The 18,515-nt window shown below is 34.1% G+C and overlaps 1 protein-coding gene across 1 annotated transcript in view; it reads right to left on the bottom strand.

The window, feature by feature from the left end:
- Positions 1-18,515, bottom strand: part of LOC132747213 (ubiquilin-1-like) — a 111,969-nt gene that overhangs the window by 42,512 nt on the left and 50,942 nt on the right. The window contains exons 5-9 of the mRNA XM_060736543.1: positions 9,381-9,506; positions 7,348-7,398; positions 6,328-6,405; positions 900-1,020; positions 617-742 (exon numbers count right to left, since the gene is read on the bottom strand). Of these exons, the coding sequence (XP_060592526.1) occupies positions 617-742; positions 900-1,020; positions 6,328-6,405; positions 7,348-7,398; positions 9,381-9,506 (502 nt within the window). The remainder of the gene's footprint in view (positions 1-616; positions 743-899; positions 1,021-6,327; positions 6,406-7,347; positions 7,399-9,380; positions 9,507-18,515) is intronic.

The raw sequence follows: 18,515 nt of genomic DNA on the forward strand, positions 1-18,515 counted from the left end.
GCTTATTAGAGTTAAAATCCCTGTGACCTTGACCTTTGATAATCTCACCTAAAAATCAATAGGGGTCATCTGCTAGTCATAAACAACCTCAATACCGAATATGAAGACTGTTGACTAACCATTCTTAAGCAATTGAGCGGACAAGCTTTTTTAAGTCAAGGGACCTGTGTTCTTGACCTTTGACCCAGTGACTTCAAAATCAATAGGGGTCACCTAATGGCCATGATCAACCTCCATGCCAAATATGAAGACTGTGGGTCAAAGGTTTCTTAAGTTATTGGGCGGACAAATTTTTTGAAGTCCCTGTGATTATGATCAATATTTATAATCTAAATACCAAATATGAAGACTATGGGTCAAAGGAATCTTAAGTTATTGGGCAGACAAGGAACGGCCGGCCGGACAAGCTGATTCCAGTATACCCACCCCCCTTACAACTTTGTTGTGCGGGGGTATAACAATCAGTCTCTTACATATTTATAAGGTACAATATGATGCTTTCCATTGAAAAAAGTTATTCCATTAAAAATATAAAGATCAAACTATCATTTGAAAAATAAAGAAAGAAAAATATCAGATAACAATGAAGGTTTTATAATTTTGGTATTTGTCATACCAGTCTGACCAGATGAAGCTGTCGAGTTTGTTGTTGTTGTTGAGGAGGTCCCGGTAGATGTGGTTTGTGATGCCCACGGGTTTGGTAATGGATCCGTGTTCTCACGCCCTGCCATCTCTTGACCACCTGAAATATATTTTATTCTTGCCAGATTTGTCCCCTTAACTGTTTAATGGCTAGCATTTATATTTACTCGATTATCTTACAAGTTTGAACTATTTGATGCCCAGCATTTTTAATGTCAGCTTTTATGGCATGAATTAATGTTGTGATAAATAATTACCATTTTGGCTAACCAATCCAGCAAATGGGTTTGATCCAAAGCCTTCCTGTGCAGCATTCATCATCGGCTCTTGTATATCAGTATACATACGTTGTAATGCATTAAAACCACCAGGTATACTCTACAACAAAAACTAAAACTATCACTAAATGTGATTAATTCCCACCGCAAGACTGCTTCAGAAATGAGGAAGTTACTGGTAACAAAATACCTTGCAAAAGAACTGAAATAGAGTTATGGTTGTTGGCAATTAAAGATAGTTTTGGTTACTTTAGTACTTTACAAGTTAAGCTCCGGACAAGGAAAAGTATCAAAGGGCAATAACTCTGTCATTTGTCAAAATGGTGTTATTGTTCTTGTGCAGTGCAATTCCTCTTAATGTGCATGACGATTGTATGAAGTTGTATTGAATTCCAACAACTAGTTTTCAAGTTATGCTCCAGACAAGGAAAAGTAACAAAGGGCAATAACTCTGTAATTAGTCAAGATGGAGTTAATGTTCTTGTGCACTGCACTTCCTCTAAATGTCCTTGATCATTGTATGTAATTGTATTGAATTCCAAACATAAGCCTTCAAGTTATTCTCCGGACATAAAAAGCAATGGAAAAATAACAAAGGGCAATAACTCTGTAATTACTTTACATAGAGTTATGGTTCTTGTGCACTGCACTTCCTCTTATTGTGCTTGACCATCGTATGAAGTTGTTTTGAATTCCAACCAGTAGTTTTCAAGTTATGCTCCGGACAAGGAAAAGTAATAAAGGGCAATAACTCTGTAATTAGTCAAGATGAGTTATGGTTCTTGTGCACTGCACTTCCTCTCAGTGTGCTTGACCATTGTATGAAGTTATATTGAATTCCAACCATTAGTCTTCAAGTTATGGTTCGGACAAACAAGAGGGCCATGATGGCCCTGAAGTTGCTCACCTGTATATAGGCCACTGGAGCGGGGCCAGTTTAAACCCCAGGGCTTTTATTTGAACAAACTTGGTAGACACCCATTAGAAGATATTTCATGCTTAACATCTAAGGTCTAGCTCGTTGGGTTTTTTAAAAGAAGATTTTTCAAGTTTTTTCTTTACCCATATAAATAAAAACAATTACACACCTAGGGCAGGGCCAGTTTTGACCCCAGGGCTTTTATTTGAACAATCTGTGTAGACACTTACTAGAAAATGTTTCATGCTTAATATCTAAACTCTAACTATTAAGGTTTTTTCAAAGAAGATTTTAAAGTTTTTGCTATTCACATATAAGGAAAATTAATGTCCCCAGGACGGGGCCAATTTTGACCTAAGGGCTTTTATTTGAACAAACTTGGTAGACATTCACTAGAAGATGTTTCATGCTTAATATCTAAACTCTAGCTTATTGAGTTTTTTCAAAGAAGATTTTTTAAGTTTTTGTTGTACACATATAAGGAAAATGAATGACCCCCGGGGCGGGGCCAATTTTGACCCCAGGGCTTTTATTTGAACAAACTTGGTAGACACTCACTAGGAGATGTTTCATGCTTAGTATCTAAGCTCTAGCTATTTGGTTTTTTTTTTTCAAAAAAGTTTTTTAAGTTTTTGCTGTACACATATAAGGAAAATCAATGACCCCCGGGGCGGGGCCAATTTTGACCCCAGGGCTCATATTTGAACAAACTTGGTAGACATCCATTATAACATGTTTCATGCTAAATATTTAAGCTCTAGCTCTTTCGGTTCTGTAAAAGAAGATTTTTTAAGTTTTTACTTAGGGTTCATACAGACCATCCAGGACAAAATTCAAGGAGTTTTCAAGGACTTTTCAAGGACTTTTTCAAGTATTTCAAGGACTAAAATATGTGAAACACTACGTAAAGACAAATATGTGTAAAAGGGCGACAATGTATGAAATTAGTGTTTTACATGCAAATACCTGTTGAAGTACTATCAAATTTATGAAATTTTTTCTAAGTGTGCAAGATTTTGCAGTAGTTGCTTCAGAGGGTGGGAGTGGTATTGTCAGATTATTGTTATTGTCATCTTTATTCAAGATAGTACTTGCACCTAAACTGAAGAAGCTAGTTACATTGTATATCCTGATTACATTCTCTCCCTGTTGAGTGTTGTGAATTGTTTGTGTTTCTCACTTTAATCTGCGATTTTATAGCGCTTTCACCCATTCCTGAAACGTCTATAACCTTATCACAAGCACTACACATCGCTTTTCTTTAATCATCCTTGAATTCTTTAATGAAAGGGTATTTTTCTACACATTTTGGCGAGAAATTACACTTCTTCATTTTTTGATGAATAACCCAAACCGGTCCGTGAAATTTACACGTCATGAATATTTCAATCGTGTATAAAAGCCGATACCCGTTCCATACCGTCTTACTATCTCGTTACAAAGTCGTTTTTTTTTTTAATTGATGTATATTTGAGCTTTCTTTTGTTTTTTGGCCGCTGTTTTACTTATTTAAATCGTTTTGTGGTACTTAATGAGGAATTCGTGGATTATTGAACAAAATTCACAAGTTTCCTGTAAAATTCAAGGAGTTTTCAAGGACTTTTTCCCTGGACAAAATTCAAGGAGTTTTCAAGGACTAACCACCAAATTCAAGGACTTTTCATGGCCTGTGCGAACCCTGTACTATATGCATATAGAGAAAATCAATGACCCCCTGGGGCTCGGCCAATTTTGACCCCAGGGCTTTTATTTGAACAAACTTGGTAGACACTTACTAGAAGATGTTTCATGCCAAATATCTTAGCTCTAGCTCTTTGGGTTCTGTAAAAGAAGATTTTTTAAGTTTTTACTATATGCATATAGGGAAAATCAATGACCCCCTGGGGCGGGGCCAATTTTGACCCCAGGGCTTTTATTTGAACAAACTTGGTAGACATGAGTGGATGTTTCATGCCAAATATCTAAGCTCTAGCTCTTTAGATTTTTAAAAGAAGATATTTAAAGTTTTTTCTTTCCGTTGCCATGGCAACCAGAGTTCTGCATGGAATTAAATTCTTTGAACAATTTTTAAAGGTGACCACCAAAGGAACATCCCTGTGAAGTTTGGATGTCATTTAAAGCAAAAGTTTACGGACAGACGCCGGACGGACGGACGCCGGACGAAAAGCGATCACAAAAGCTCACCCTGTCACTTTGCGACAGGTGAGCTAATAAAAACTAGAAATGTGTCATCATGCCACGGATGCCCCCGCATGCAGCCAAAATTTCAGATGTTATAATATTTAGTTCCAAATTTGTTTGCACAAATAATTTTTTTCATTTTAAGTTCAAAGCCCTTAAAACTTTTCAATGTTAACACAAACCATTTTCATACAATGTTCAAGGCACTGAAATTATTCAGTCTAAACCTTTTGAAAATAGCATATTTCATATTTGTAGCCAAAATAATGGCTACATACATTTCAGTGCTGAAACTGAAAGTTCAAAATTTTTACAACATTCAAGAAAGATAAGTTTGTCCAAAATCATTGAGCCACGACCAAATTCAAACTTAAACTGCTTATTCCTAAGATGTATCTATATTGTTTTCAAAGTGAAAGGGACATAACTCTGCCAAAAAGTCATCGAACTATGACCAAATTCAAACTTGACCTGCCCATTCCTTTGACATATCCATGTGTCAAATTTGAGTAGTTGGGTAGATAATGAACAGAAACTGTAAATTTCATATTATTTTCAAAGTGAAAGGGGCATTACTCTGCCAAAAATCATTGAACCATGACCAAATTCCAACTTGGCCTGGGCATTCCAAAAATATATCCATATGTCAAATTTGAGTTGAATGTGTTGTACCATTGGGGAGATAATAAACAGAAACTGAAAATTTCATATTATTTTCAAAGTGAAAGGGGCATAAATCTGCCAAAAATCATTGAACCATAACCAACTTTGAACTTGACCTGCGCATTCCTGTGACGTATCCATATGTCAAGTTTGAGTTAAAAGTGTTGTACCATTGGGGAGATAATGACCGGAAACTGAAAGTTTCATATTATTTCCAAAGTGAAAGGGGCATAACTCTGCCAAAAATTATTGAACCATGACCAAATTCTAACTTGACCTGTATTTTCTCACGACATATCCATATGTCAAATTTGAGTTGAATGTGTTGTACTGTTGGGGAGATAATGAACGGAAACTGAAAATTTCATATTATTTTCAAAGTAAAAGGGGCATAACTCTGCCAAAAATCATCGAACCATGACCAAATTCGAACTTGACCTGTATTTTCTCATGACATATCCATATGTCAAGTTTGAGTTGAATGTGTTGTACCATTGGGAAGATAATGAACGGAAACTGAAAATTTCATATTATTTTAAAGTAAAAGGGGCATAACTCTGCCAAAAATCATCAAACCATGACCAAATTCGAACTTGACCTGTATTTTCTCACGACATATCCATATCTCAAATTTGAGTTGAATGTGTGCAACCGTTACTAAGATAATGAACGGAAACTGATGATGACGGAATGACAGAATGACGGAATGACGGAACAGGGTAACACTATATGCCCCGGCCATTACATGGCGGGGGCATAAAAATGGAAAAGTAACAAAGGGCAATAACTCTGTAATTACTTTAGATAGAGTTATGGTTCTTGTGCAATGCACTTCCTCTCTATGTGCTTAACCATTGTATGAAGTTGTACTGAATTCTTCAAGTTATGCTCTGGACAAGAAAAATGCAACAGACTGCTGGTATAAATATATCTTTCTGCCAGTGTTCATGAACAGAAATTTAATATCTTTTTTTTTCTCTCACTGGACTAAACATTAATTTCTTACACAGAAACATTAAAATGTTTTTTTTTATGACTGACAAGTCTGCTGACTTTATAGCTATGCATAGAAATGCATCAAAAGACTGAAGTTTATTTTATTCACATGAAAGATCAGCAGTAATGTTCTCTTCCTTTGAGGTTAATTATATCTTTCTATAATGTTTTAAACACAGTTAACATCCATTTATAAATATCCTTTTGATACTTATTATTTATATATATAATTTTTTGAATTTATTTAAGATTCTATTGCTACACCTAGTTACAAAAAAAATATTACATTAAACGAACTTGAATATGAATATTTAAGTTAAACAAGAGGCCTTCAAAGAGGGGTGATGCTCCCCGGATGGGTACTTTGATCATTTCTGAGAAATAGTTGTAAAATCCCACTTCAAATAACAAAGTTATGGGCCAGACAAGATTTTGCTGCAAGGTCATGCTGTGACCTTGACCTTCAAGGTTGCTAACCAAATGTTGCACGCAACACCTCGTCTCAATATGGTGATCATTTCTGTGAAATAGTTGTAAAATCCGACTTCAAATAACAAAGTTATGGGTCGGACACAAATTCCGACAGACAACCCGTCGACTATATGCTCCCCCCTGAATTTTTTCGGGGAGCATAATAAACTAGCTTACCTCTAAATTACTCATTGCTCTATCTTGTGATCTCATTAACTCTTGTAACATGGCTGGATTTCTTGCCAAATCTAATGTCTGGAAAGAAAAATAACTGTGCACTTCACTCATCACTGTTGAAATGATCCTAAAGTTCGAAACTGAGAAAATGTAATTATCCCTTATAGTCATTAATTTGTGACTTCCCATCAATTACTGAACTAAATATATGTCTGGATGTCTTGTATAAACACTTGTGAAAGGACATATCATGTCATCCAAAAACTACACAAATTCAAGCCAACATCTGATACAACAATTTATCCTATCAAAATGCCTTATTAAATAGGTGTAAATCTGCTAACTCTAAACTTATCACATTATAATGTTGAATGTTGATGTAATAAATTTATCAAACACACAGTCAAGCAAAAAATTTAGATATTGAATTTATCTAACAAATGTATATATTGTATTCTATGTATGTTTAATATATGTTCAGCATTTGCAACATTTCAGAATAAAAGTCATGAATCAGCAAGAGAAAAGCATAAAATGTGTGGTAACTGATGTAACTATGTCTGTCATGTATTGTCTTCACCAATCTTTAAGACAAAACAATTTGAGTCTTTAATTTTGTTAATGCATGAAAATTGATAAACATGCAGTTACAGTAATTGAGAAAATAGCACTACATTTGAATGATCTTTCACCCTTTGACCTCTAAGTGGGTTTGATTGATAGAGCTCATCAAGGCCCATGCATTTGGGAAGTGCTGCACATGGATGGATTTCGTGTTATGGTCACGGATAAAGTTTTGTGACAAACAAACAGACAAACCAAAAACAACATGCCCTCCAAATCTTTTGATTCTGAGACATAAAAACAACATCCTGAGCTATCATAATAATATCAATACCCTATAAGAAAGATATCAGCAAATATTACACAATCATTGTTTGACAAATATACCCTGAAAAAATAAAATAAGGGGCTACCTACATTTAATGTCTGACACACAAATCTGGATAACTAACATACCTGTCTCATAAGTTCTGGATTGTTCAACATATGTGTGATTTCTGGATTTCTCTGTAATATACGAAAATTATGATAAAAAGTCATTGTTGAAATTATGAACTATGAATACAAGAATTTTAATCATATATTTGATCAAAATCTCTTTGTAAAACATAGATACATCTGTTCAAATAACAATAATTCATAAAATTGAACTTCATGGTCAAGGTAATTCAGGGAAAAAGTTGATATTTCAATAATTGCAAATAAATTCTATTAAAGAGCAGAAACTTGGAAATGTATGGATTATTTCATAAATTCAAAAAAGTTGGTCCATCATGAACCAGAATCGCATTAATTTTTATTTCTATTTCCTAAAAGTATTTCATTTTTGATGTTCTATTAGTTACTCAAGTTACATCTAGTATGCTATCTTAATTAGATTTACGATTCTATTTTGGTTGATGATTAGGTTCATAAGATTTGAACACTACTATTTTTGAAGGCCAACCATGTTTGATTATTTTGTTGGCAATGCATATTGCTTTACACATTCATTTATATTACGATCATAATTCAATATGCAACCATTATATCTTGTCAAAAGGCCATTTATATCCATGTATGAAGGAAGACTTTAGCTTACAGCATTTTGATGTTTAAGTTGCCTGCATACATAACAAGAGCACCGCTAGGAGGATACATAACAAGAGCACCGCTAGGAGGAGCATTATATGCCCGAAAGTGTTTTTCTTTTTTTAGTAAGGATGAAGCATTTGTAAGACATTACATAAGTTAAATAAAGTATTACCTCCTTCAAATAGCAATCCTCCTATAAAGTTTGAATATTGTGGGCCAAATGGAACTTAACTTATGCTCTGGAAACTGTTTTAAGTTTTGAGGTAATAGCGACCTTGAACTTTGACCTTGTGACCCCAAAATCAAAAGTGGTCTTCTACCCAATATGGACAATCATCCTATGAAGTTTGAACACTATGGGCCAAATAGAAATTAAGTTATGTTCTAGAAACTGTTTTCAGTTTTAAAGTAGTAGTGATCTTGACCTTTGATCTTGTGATCCCAAAATTAATAGGGATCTTCTACCCAATATGGACAATCAACCTATGAAGTTTGAATACTGTGGGCCAAATAGACCTTAAGTTATGCTCCGAAAACTGTTTTCAGTTTTAAGGTAATAGTGACCTTGACCTTTGACCTTGTAACCCCAAAATCAATAGGGGTCTTCTGCCCAATATGGAAAATGATCCTATGAAGTTTGAACACTGTGGGCCAAATAGACCTTAAGTTATGTTCCGAAAACTGTTTTCAGTTTTAAGGTAATAGTGACCTTGACCTTTGACCTTGTGACCCAAAAATCAATAGGGGTGGGTCTTCTGCCCAATATGGACAATCATCCTATGAAGTTTGAACACTGTGGGCCAAATAGAAATTAAGTAATGTTCCGGAAACCGTTTTCAGTTTTAAGGTAATAGTGACTTTGACCTTGTGACCCTAAAATCAATAGGGGTCTTCTACCTCATATTGACAATCATCCTATGAAGTTTGAATATTGTGGGCCAAATGGAACTTAAGTTATGCTCTGGAAACCAAATTTCTAACGGACGGATGGACAGATGCACGGACGGACAGACGGACGGATGTTCTAACAGGAGAGTAATAATGTGGCTACTCTATTGTTCTCTCTATTGTTCTTTTTAGCCACACAAAAGAAAATAGCCACATAAAAGCATTACAGAATGAATGACATCAAAGAGAAAGAACAGTTACCTATTGTCCCTCTAGCCACATAATTACTGTCCTGTGAGTGCGGACAGACAGACAGACGGACGCCAGGGGGTATAACATAATATGCCCGAAATTCTTTCGGGCATATAAAAACAGAAAATGCACATTTACCAGGTCTGACCAGGCTCTATACCATTGTCGGCACAATTTTGTAATATGATAATGAAACCCATTAACCTTTGAAAAGACTTTGAAATTCAAAGCAAGGCTAATCTATTGAACAAAGTCAGTAGGTTAAGCATTCATACCTCCATGACTTCTCTCATCTGTGGGTTGGCCATCATTAATTGCCTCATTACATCAGGGTTAGACATCATCTGCAGTACAACCGGGTTGTCCATCATCTGTCTCAACATCTCTGGATTCTGCATTACCTACATTATAGAATTAGTAAATTTATTCACAGATTACATACATTTATAGAATAGTGAGTTTATTCAAAGATTACATACACTTATAGAATTAGTGAATTTATTCACAGATTACATACATTTATAGAATAGTGAATTTATTCAAAGATTACATACACTTATAGAATTAGTGAATTTATTCACAGATTACATACATTTACAGAATTAGTGAATTTATTCACAGATTACATATATTTATTGAAATTGTGAATTTATTCACAGATAACATACATTAATAGAATAGTAAATTTATTCACAGATTAAATACATTTATAGAATAGTGAATCTATTCACATATTACATACATTTATAGAAAAGTGAATTTATTCACAGATTAAATACATTTATAGAATAATGAATTTATTCACAGATTAAATACATTTATAGAATATTGATTTTGTTCACAGATTACATACATTTATAGAATAAGTGAATTTATTCACAGATTAAATACATTTATAGAATATTTAATTTATTCACAGATTTTATACATTTATAGAATAGTGAATTTATTCACAGATTACATATATTTATAGAATAGTGAAATTATACATATATTACATACTCTTATAGAATTAGTGAATTTATTCACAGATTACATACACTTATAGAATAAGTGAATTTACATTTGTAATTAGGACATTTATGAGCACCAAAGGTGTGAAAAACATGCCAAGGTTAGCGTTTATCCGCTCTTTTGTTGTTTTACCTGTCCATCAGTCAGGCATCAAATTGTTTCCAAAATCTCAAATTCTCATCATAACTGCGACATGGGCAACCGGTGGTGAATATAAATAAACTAAAATTCACACAGATATCTGTGACATGTAAACCTGGCTGAATTAAATAACCCACACAAGCCCAAAATCAATTTAAAATCCTGCACTGTAAATAGAACGGCCGAGACAGGAAGTAAATGGCGTTTGATTAACTAGGGGACACAACTAAAGCTGGACTGAAAATCTTCAGTCTAGCTTTAGTTATGTCCCCTAGTTAATCAAATGCCATTACAGTAATGGCTGTTGACACTACATTCATGATTTATGTTTTTCTTTCTAAAGTTTTTGGCTTCTTTTAAATATAATTAGTATTATTTGTGAATATAATACACTTAACGAAACTTATAAGTACTCCGATTTCAAACTTGCAGGAATACTCCGGTTTTCAAAATATATACCAAATCAATGTTGAAAATGTGTACTGACTCTACTTTCCGACTGCATGAATGATTTTCAAACAAAATCAATCATCCGAAACGCAATATGGCGGTCACATGCAAAAACCCGAAAATGGGCACGTGCAAGATGCCCACATTGTGTATTTTGATGCAAATTGTTAGTTTATTGATGTGCCTAACATAAAAACACAAAATGGCCCGAATGTCGCTGCAACAAAGAGGAATTGCCATGGGGCTATTACAGGGCGGCGCATCGCCTAGCTGTAATCAGAGCAAACGGAGGACATACGAGGTATTGACTAAATTGACTAAACTTGAAGGTATTTGATTTTTTTACAATGGTGATCTCAGTTACTGATTTTCTGTTAAGTTTGAGTTATTGTAAAATGCATTTACTATTATAAAATGATGATACTATGATTAAAGTTTATACAGTATCGACTTAGACTAGTTATAGTAATTCTAACACAATATAATAAAAAATTGGTCGGAGTACTTATAAGTTTCGTTTAGTGTATATATTTACATCATTGAATTGTTTTAGAAAAAGATAATGTCGATATTCATTGAACAGTAAAATGAGGCTGAACTCAAATGTTGAGACAATCCCATAATTTGTAAACATCTCTAGGGAAATCTAGAGTCATAGTCTTTTGAGTCCAGATTTAGTTTTTTCAGGGACATGTCAATTGCATGTATAAACAAGAACTATTGAAATTACAAAACAAAACAAATTGTTCATGCTTGCAAAAATCATAATACACATCGTTATAGTTAGGGATTTACTTGATTGTAGATGAAAATAAAGTAACAAATCAATCTTTTGTTTTTTCATTTTTTTCTCAGGTTTATAATTGTAAAAACACATGTGATTGATCACTTACAAGCACACTATCTGCAATTGCAGCAATGATCTGATCAATGATATCATTAAATATCAAAAAAGAGCAGAAAGAATAATACTAGATAAATGTAACGATGCACCCTCCACGGATTTGTTTAAAGAACTAAATTTGGTGAGATTACATGAAAGAATGAAATACAAAAAAGAACACTTATAATGTTTAAATCTATCAATGCCATACCATATCCACAATATATGCAAAGTAAATTCCAATGTGTACACCAAAACATGAGCGCAACTTAAGATCTATAAATAGTTCACACCTAGCTGTTCCACAATCTAAGAAATAATTTTTCAGAAAATTACTACTCTGGCCCTTAATTATGGAATAATATCCCTGTTTACAGAAAATTTAAAACAGTTCAGGAATTTCAAGCTTCATATCTATCCTGGCATTTCTCATCATTAAATTAATCATTTTATAACAAAATTAGAATCTAATTATTTGATGTACCAACTAAAACATATTTCATTTGAGATGTACTTCTTTGACATGTATTATGCTATGAATGGACTGTATATATTTAACATGTATTTCTTGTTCTGACAATTTCAATGTACATTGTAACACAATGTTGTTGCAATTATTTTTGTAATATTGTAGTTGTATATATTGTAAATTATGTTTCATGTGGTTAATCAAATTATTAAAACCACATCTAAATGCTCATTGGTAAGGCCACAGAAAATTAATTTTTAGACTCTCATCCTCGCCCGCCCGTATCAAAATCTTTCCGCCCCAAAATAATTTATTTTCATTAAAAACAAGGGTGCCATAGTCACAAAATACGCCCGTTTACGAAAAAGCTTTAGATGGAGATGGGGGCATTATGGATAAGTGTTATCTAGCAAGCAAGTTTTTATTCTTGGCACTGTGTTGTTAAATGAACCTTAAAACAAATCAATAGGGAAGATATGCACAGAATGTGTGACCTTGACCTTGGTCGCAGGGACCTGTATTTTATGCACGGCACTCAGCCTCACAATGATGAACATTTGTGCCAAATTATATTGAAATCCCTCTATGCATGTTAGAAGTTTTGCTACAGACAAGTGTTTTTCTATGAGCTCTAACTGTGACCTTCACCTTTTGACCTAGAGACTTGGTTTATGTGCAGGGCACTACGTCTCATGGTGGTGAACAATTCTATAAAAGTAACATTAAAATTCCTCCATGCATGTAGAAAATATGTTCCGGACAACATCTGGATATTTAATCATCTCCAGTGACCTTGACCTTGCAAATATTAACCTAAATTAAATGTGTAACACCTGTAGTCATGATAGTTACCATTTGTGCTACAATCCATCAATAAATGATGACTAAATGGTCCCTATAACCATCTTCAAATTTTTATCTGAACTTTGAACTTTGACCTCTATGTGTAACCTTGACTTTGGTCGCAGGGATCTGAATTTTGCATGCGACACTCGGCCTCACAATGGTGAACATTTGTGCCAAGTTATATTGAAAATCCCCTATGAATGTAGAAGTTTTGCTCCGGACAAGCGTTTTTCAATGAGCTCTAAGTGTGACCTTGACCTTTGACCTGGAGACCTGGATCATGCATGGAGCAATACATATCATGGTGGTGAACATTTCCATAAAGTATTATAAAAATTCTTCCATACATGTAGGAGATATGCTCCAGACAAAATCTGGATATTTCACCATCTTTAGTGACCTTGACCTTGCATATATTGACCTAAAGTACATGTGTCACATCCGTAGTCATGATAATGACCATTTGAGTTACAATCCCTCAATAAATGATGATTAAATCGTCCCTATACACATCTTCATATTTTTATCTTTTTTTAAACGGGCGTATAAAAAGTACATGTAATTTAATAACTAAAAAATTCTGATTTAAGATTTTATTCTAGGGAAATACATTTCATTACAATTCTTAATCTTTGAATGAGCTGAACTGATATTTACTTGAAAATTAAAATATAATTAAATTTCTATGAGAAAGTATTTACATTTGATAAGGTAATTACTGTATGATCTTTATGAACAAATACCAAGTCTACAGAACACCATAGTTATCACAGTTAAGAATCTTGACCAATGAATGAAACATGTGTAAATAAATGTTACATTCTTTAGAACATACTCAAGTCCAAGAAAGAGGATTATTTCATGCCCTTTGATTTAAATTCTATTTTTAGAATTGAAAGTGAAAATAGATCAAGGGAGTAATTGTGTAAGTCATTTATGAACAAAGTAATAACTTTGTTGTCTCCCTTTGATTAAATTCTATTTACAAAATCTGGATATTTCATCATCTTTAGTGACCTTGACCTTGTTTATATTGACCTAAATTATATGTATCACAGCCATAGTCTTGATAATGACCATTTGTGTTACAATCCCTCAATAAATGATGACTAAATGGTCCATATACACATCTTCATATTTTTATCTTAACTTTGACCTCTATGTGTGACCTTGACCTTGGCCGCAAGGACCTGAATCTTGCACGCGACACTCCGCCTCACAATGGTGAACATTTGTGCCAAGTAATATTGAAATCCCTCTATACATGTGGAAGTTTTGCTCCGGACAAGCATTTTTCAATGAGCTCTAAGTGTGACCTTGACCTTTGACCTAGAGACCTGGTTCATGTGCGCGACACTGCTCCTCATAGTGGTGAACATTTATATGAAGTTTCATTAAAATCCCTCCATACATGTAGGAGATATGCTCCGGACAAAATTGGACGCCGCCCGCCCGCCAGGGGCGTTCCCATAATACGTCCCGTTTTTCAAACGGGCGTATAAAAATTGTTCATTTCCAGGGTTCCCTCCGGGTCAAAATTAGTTTCATCTTTACATGTTCCCGAAGTGTCACACAATTGATGACATAACTAATAGTGCATGACCTTTCACATTTGGGCCGCTTATGTAATTAACGCGGCCGCTTATGACATTGAAGTGTACTAGTTGTCGGATGCTTTTATCTTAAGTTGGCGCCAGTTAAATTCGCAAATTAAAGATTTTATGCGCCAGAATTAATATTTTGTCGCATTTGGCGCCATTGGCGAGCGACTGCGGGAACCCTGCATTTCGCAGACGTCTGTGGACGAAAATTCGTCCGAAAATCGTGGTTGAATATTCGCGGGACGAACACATAAAAATCAGACTGAGGTTTACAGCGTCTAGTTGATAACTCAAATACTTTTAGAGATATGCTCCGGACAAAAATGTCGGACGGAAGGACGGACGGACTGACGGACGTCTGTCCGCACTCACAGGGGAGTAATTATGTGGCTAGAGGAACAATAGGTAACTGTTCTTTCTCTTTGATGTCATTCATTCCGTAATGCTTTTATGTGGCTATTTTCTTTTGTGTGGCTAAAAAGAACAATAGAGAGAACAATAGAGTAGCCACATAATTACTGTCCTGTGAGAACGGAAGGTCGGACGGACGGAGACTATTTCTATATCCCCCGCCGCCTTTTCGGCGGGGGATAATAAACGCGTACAGGATTCAATGGAGTAGATTTTATTGCCGCTTTTTTTCTTTTCTTTCTTGAACCTTGCTTTACTGACATGAGCTTTTTTTCTTTTCTTTCTTGAACCTTGCTTTACTGACATGACTTTTCTTGAATATTTGTGATTTTATTTTATCAATTAAGAATATTTTTTTCAAATAGCACACCAATTTTATTAGGGATCATAACGGAATCCCCAGGTATTCTTGAAATTCAGAATACAAGAATCCCCTTATCGTCTAACTGAAGAAATATACGCAAATGCGATAGAGGATACTGAATGAGTGTACTGTAGGTTTTATACTAAATTTATTGATCAAGATGAATAAAATCATAAAAATAGCTTGGTTGACAGTCTTTCATGGCCGGTGACCAACTTTTTTTTTTTCAAATTTGAGGCGGCCCAATTTTCATTTTAGGCGGTCAAATCGGCCGCTAGCCGCCTCCTAATGAAAACCCTGTTATATATATAGGTGGTGGGTGGGGTAATGCGGTTATTTTCTTAATGAGCGTTCAAATGAGAGACTCGTTAGTACACGGTATTGAGACATTGGACCCCAACATGAGCGTTATAATGAGGCTGTAGTGTATATGCATTTATACATATATATATATATATGTTTTGGGAAATGCAGAGTACAAAGTTCGTTAATTTTTTATACGTTTATTTCTGTTATTAAAACGTGATAAATGTTCCTTGTGCAGTGTGGAAATAGATAAAATAATAATGTTTAAGAAATAACAAACTCTATGTAAATTCGGTAGCGCTTTCAATGCTTTCTTCGCATATCTTCAGCCGAAACTTTAATAAACAATAAACATATAAACAAATGACGTAACGTCATGAAAAAAAGCGGGAACGTTAAATGATAACGTATTTCCCGGCAAACACAATATGGTTATTTATACTGTAAAATTATAATATTACGGACATTGAGCATAATCCTGAGCATAATCCGTACAATCTGGCAGTAAATTAATGACATTTATTAAAGGGAGATAATAAAATTCACAAGTTAATGATTTTATGGCCACAAATTGTATGGTAATTAACAATTTTTACTCAATAAATATTGGTAAATAAACGAACAATTGGACTGAATAAAATCGCAAGCGTTTCTTTCATAATTAAAAATTAAGAGATTGTAATAAATGGACAAATTTTTAACTAGCAAAAGCTGAATTCAACTAGCACTTTTTACGATGTTTTAATTCCAAAATTGTTTAAAATTGTAATTTATCTGGACGAGTTTAAACTGCCCTGGGTACGAATCAGCAACGTAAATTTCTACTCAAAAACTTGATTTAGGGTACAGGGATTCTCATCAAATGTCAATCTACATGTAAAAAAATAATAATGCAATATTGTCGCCATACCGACGATGTCTGGTCTGGATTATGCGCACAACAATCGGCGCAAAATATTTTGGCAAGATTTCCATCGTCATCGAGTTCGTACGTAAGACTGACTTAATTGCAGTTCTTTCTCCCAATTTTTAACCGTTTTAACTGAAGGTCTGATTGTCTTTCTTTTGATAGACCGTGAATCATCTTCTGTACTCAGAGTATTGTTATCGGAAGACACATTTGCTTCAGTAATTGGAAAGAAGTTCGTTGTTTTTCGTTTAGACATTTTATTCCGATACACAGACAAAATGACATTTGGACTGGTTTAAATTTGTGTACTTTTTTAAGCGAGGTTAAGGTATAGAAAATGTAAACCTGTCTGCGCACATAGTTTATAACTCGGCTTCCTGCGAATATTACGCCCCATTTATATCTTGGCTTTTCCTGACGAGCGTATTCCATTTTTTCTTCAACTCGCAAAAAATTGCGAGTAGTCATAAATCTAACTCGCAAAATCATTTTTCAACTAGCATTTTGAGAGTTTGCGAGTGTTAAATTCGAGCCCTGGCTTGTTTCACTTTTATTCATCGTAAATTGAATACAGGGGTGTAAATTGTTTATTTCTCTTAATAAATCATCTGTGTTGATATTTTTCCCGACTATTAAAAAACAATCATCCAAAAATCTTTTCCAGTTCATTTTAATGTAGTTTGAAAAGTCGTTTCCATGTATTGTTGATATTCTTTCGAAGAGTGTTTTCTCTAGATATCCAAGTACCAAAGTAGCATAAGTTGGGGCGCCTTTAGTACCCATAGCTGTTCCTTTATTCTGGATATAATATTTGCCGTCAAAATAAAATACGTTATTCTTTAGGATAAGTTGCAGTGATTTCAATATAAATTGGTGTTGGAATCTAGTATCTATTTTATCGGGAAAATTTTCTATCCAGTGTTGAATTGCCTGTAAGCCCAGATCATGTGGAATGTTTGTATACAAATTTACGACATCTAAGGTAACTAAAATGGAATCTTCTTCTACATTTTCCGGCAAGTAATTCAGGAAATCTAAGTCATCTCGAATGAAAAACTTGTCTGCATAATGGTTTTAATATGAGGTCTAAAAAGTGGCTAAGTCTCTGTGTAACACTGTTAGGTCCCCCTACAATAGGCCTAAACTTTAAATCATCTGGTGCAGAAACTTTAATGTATTCAGATTTATTATTATTAATTGCCTCTTCAATTTTCCTACTTTTGTGAATTTTAGGTAATCCGTAAAAAAAGCTGGTTGAACTTTCAAAATTAGTCAAATATGTTGATTCCTCCTTTACCAATCCTTTACCGTGTTTATTTACAATATCATTTAATTCTTTCCGTGTCCTTAAATCTGCGTTTACATCTGTCTCTGAATAGTAACTTTCATCACTCAACATTTTCAAAATGTGATCTCTATAGTAGTCATTGTCCATACAAACTACAGCACCGCCTTTATCTGCTTCTTTTATGATTAATGTTTTTTTTGATAATATACTTTTCAATGCTGATCTATCTTTCTTCGTTAAATTAGAATGAACATCAGATTTATTTTCAAGTGGGATTTCCTTTAATGATTCAATAGCCTCTTCTAAAAAGATATCTTTACTTTTAGAAGGTTTCCATCCAGTTTTATTTCGTACTAAGGGTATATCGTTTCTATCATTATCTTTATCTTCTTCATGGAAAAACTCACTAAGCCTTAATCTTCGACAAAATTCTTTTATATCAGTCTGTAATTCTGTTTTATTTTCCATTGGAGTAGGAGTAAATTTAAGCCCCTTGCTAAGTAATTTTACTTCACTTTCTGATAATTCTATACATACACACATTGATATATATACGCATTTATATATAAATACAGTTGACTCTCAATAAGTCGAAATTGCTTTACTCAAAATTCCGCGTTAGTCGAAGAATTTCTAAAGTCCCGTCAAATTTCCTTCTATATCTTTGTATTTTAACTCCGCTTAGGTCAAATTTTGACTTACTGAGACTCCTGTTTAGTCGAAAAGA

Source organism: Ruditapes philippinarum, unplaced genomic scaffold (genome assembly GCF_026571515.1).
Source record: "Ruditapes philippinarum isolate M1 unplaced genomic scaffold, ASM2657151v2 ctg1878_1_1_1_1, whole genome shotgun sequence".
NCBI classification, from domain to species: domain Eukaryota; kingdom Metazoa; phylum Mollusca; class Bivalvia; order Venerida; family Veneridae; genus Ruditapes; species Ruditapes philippinarum.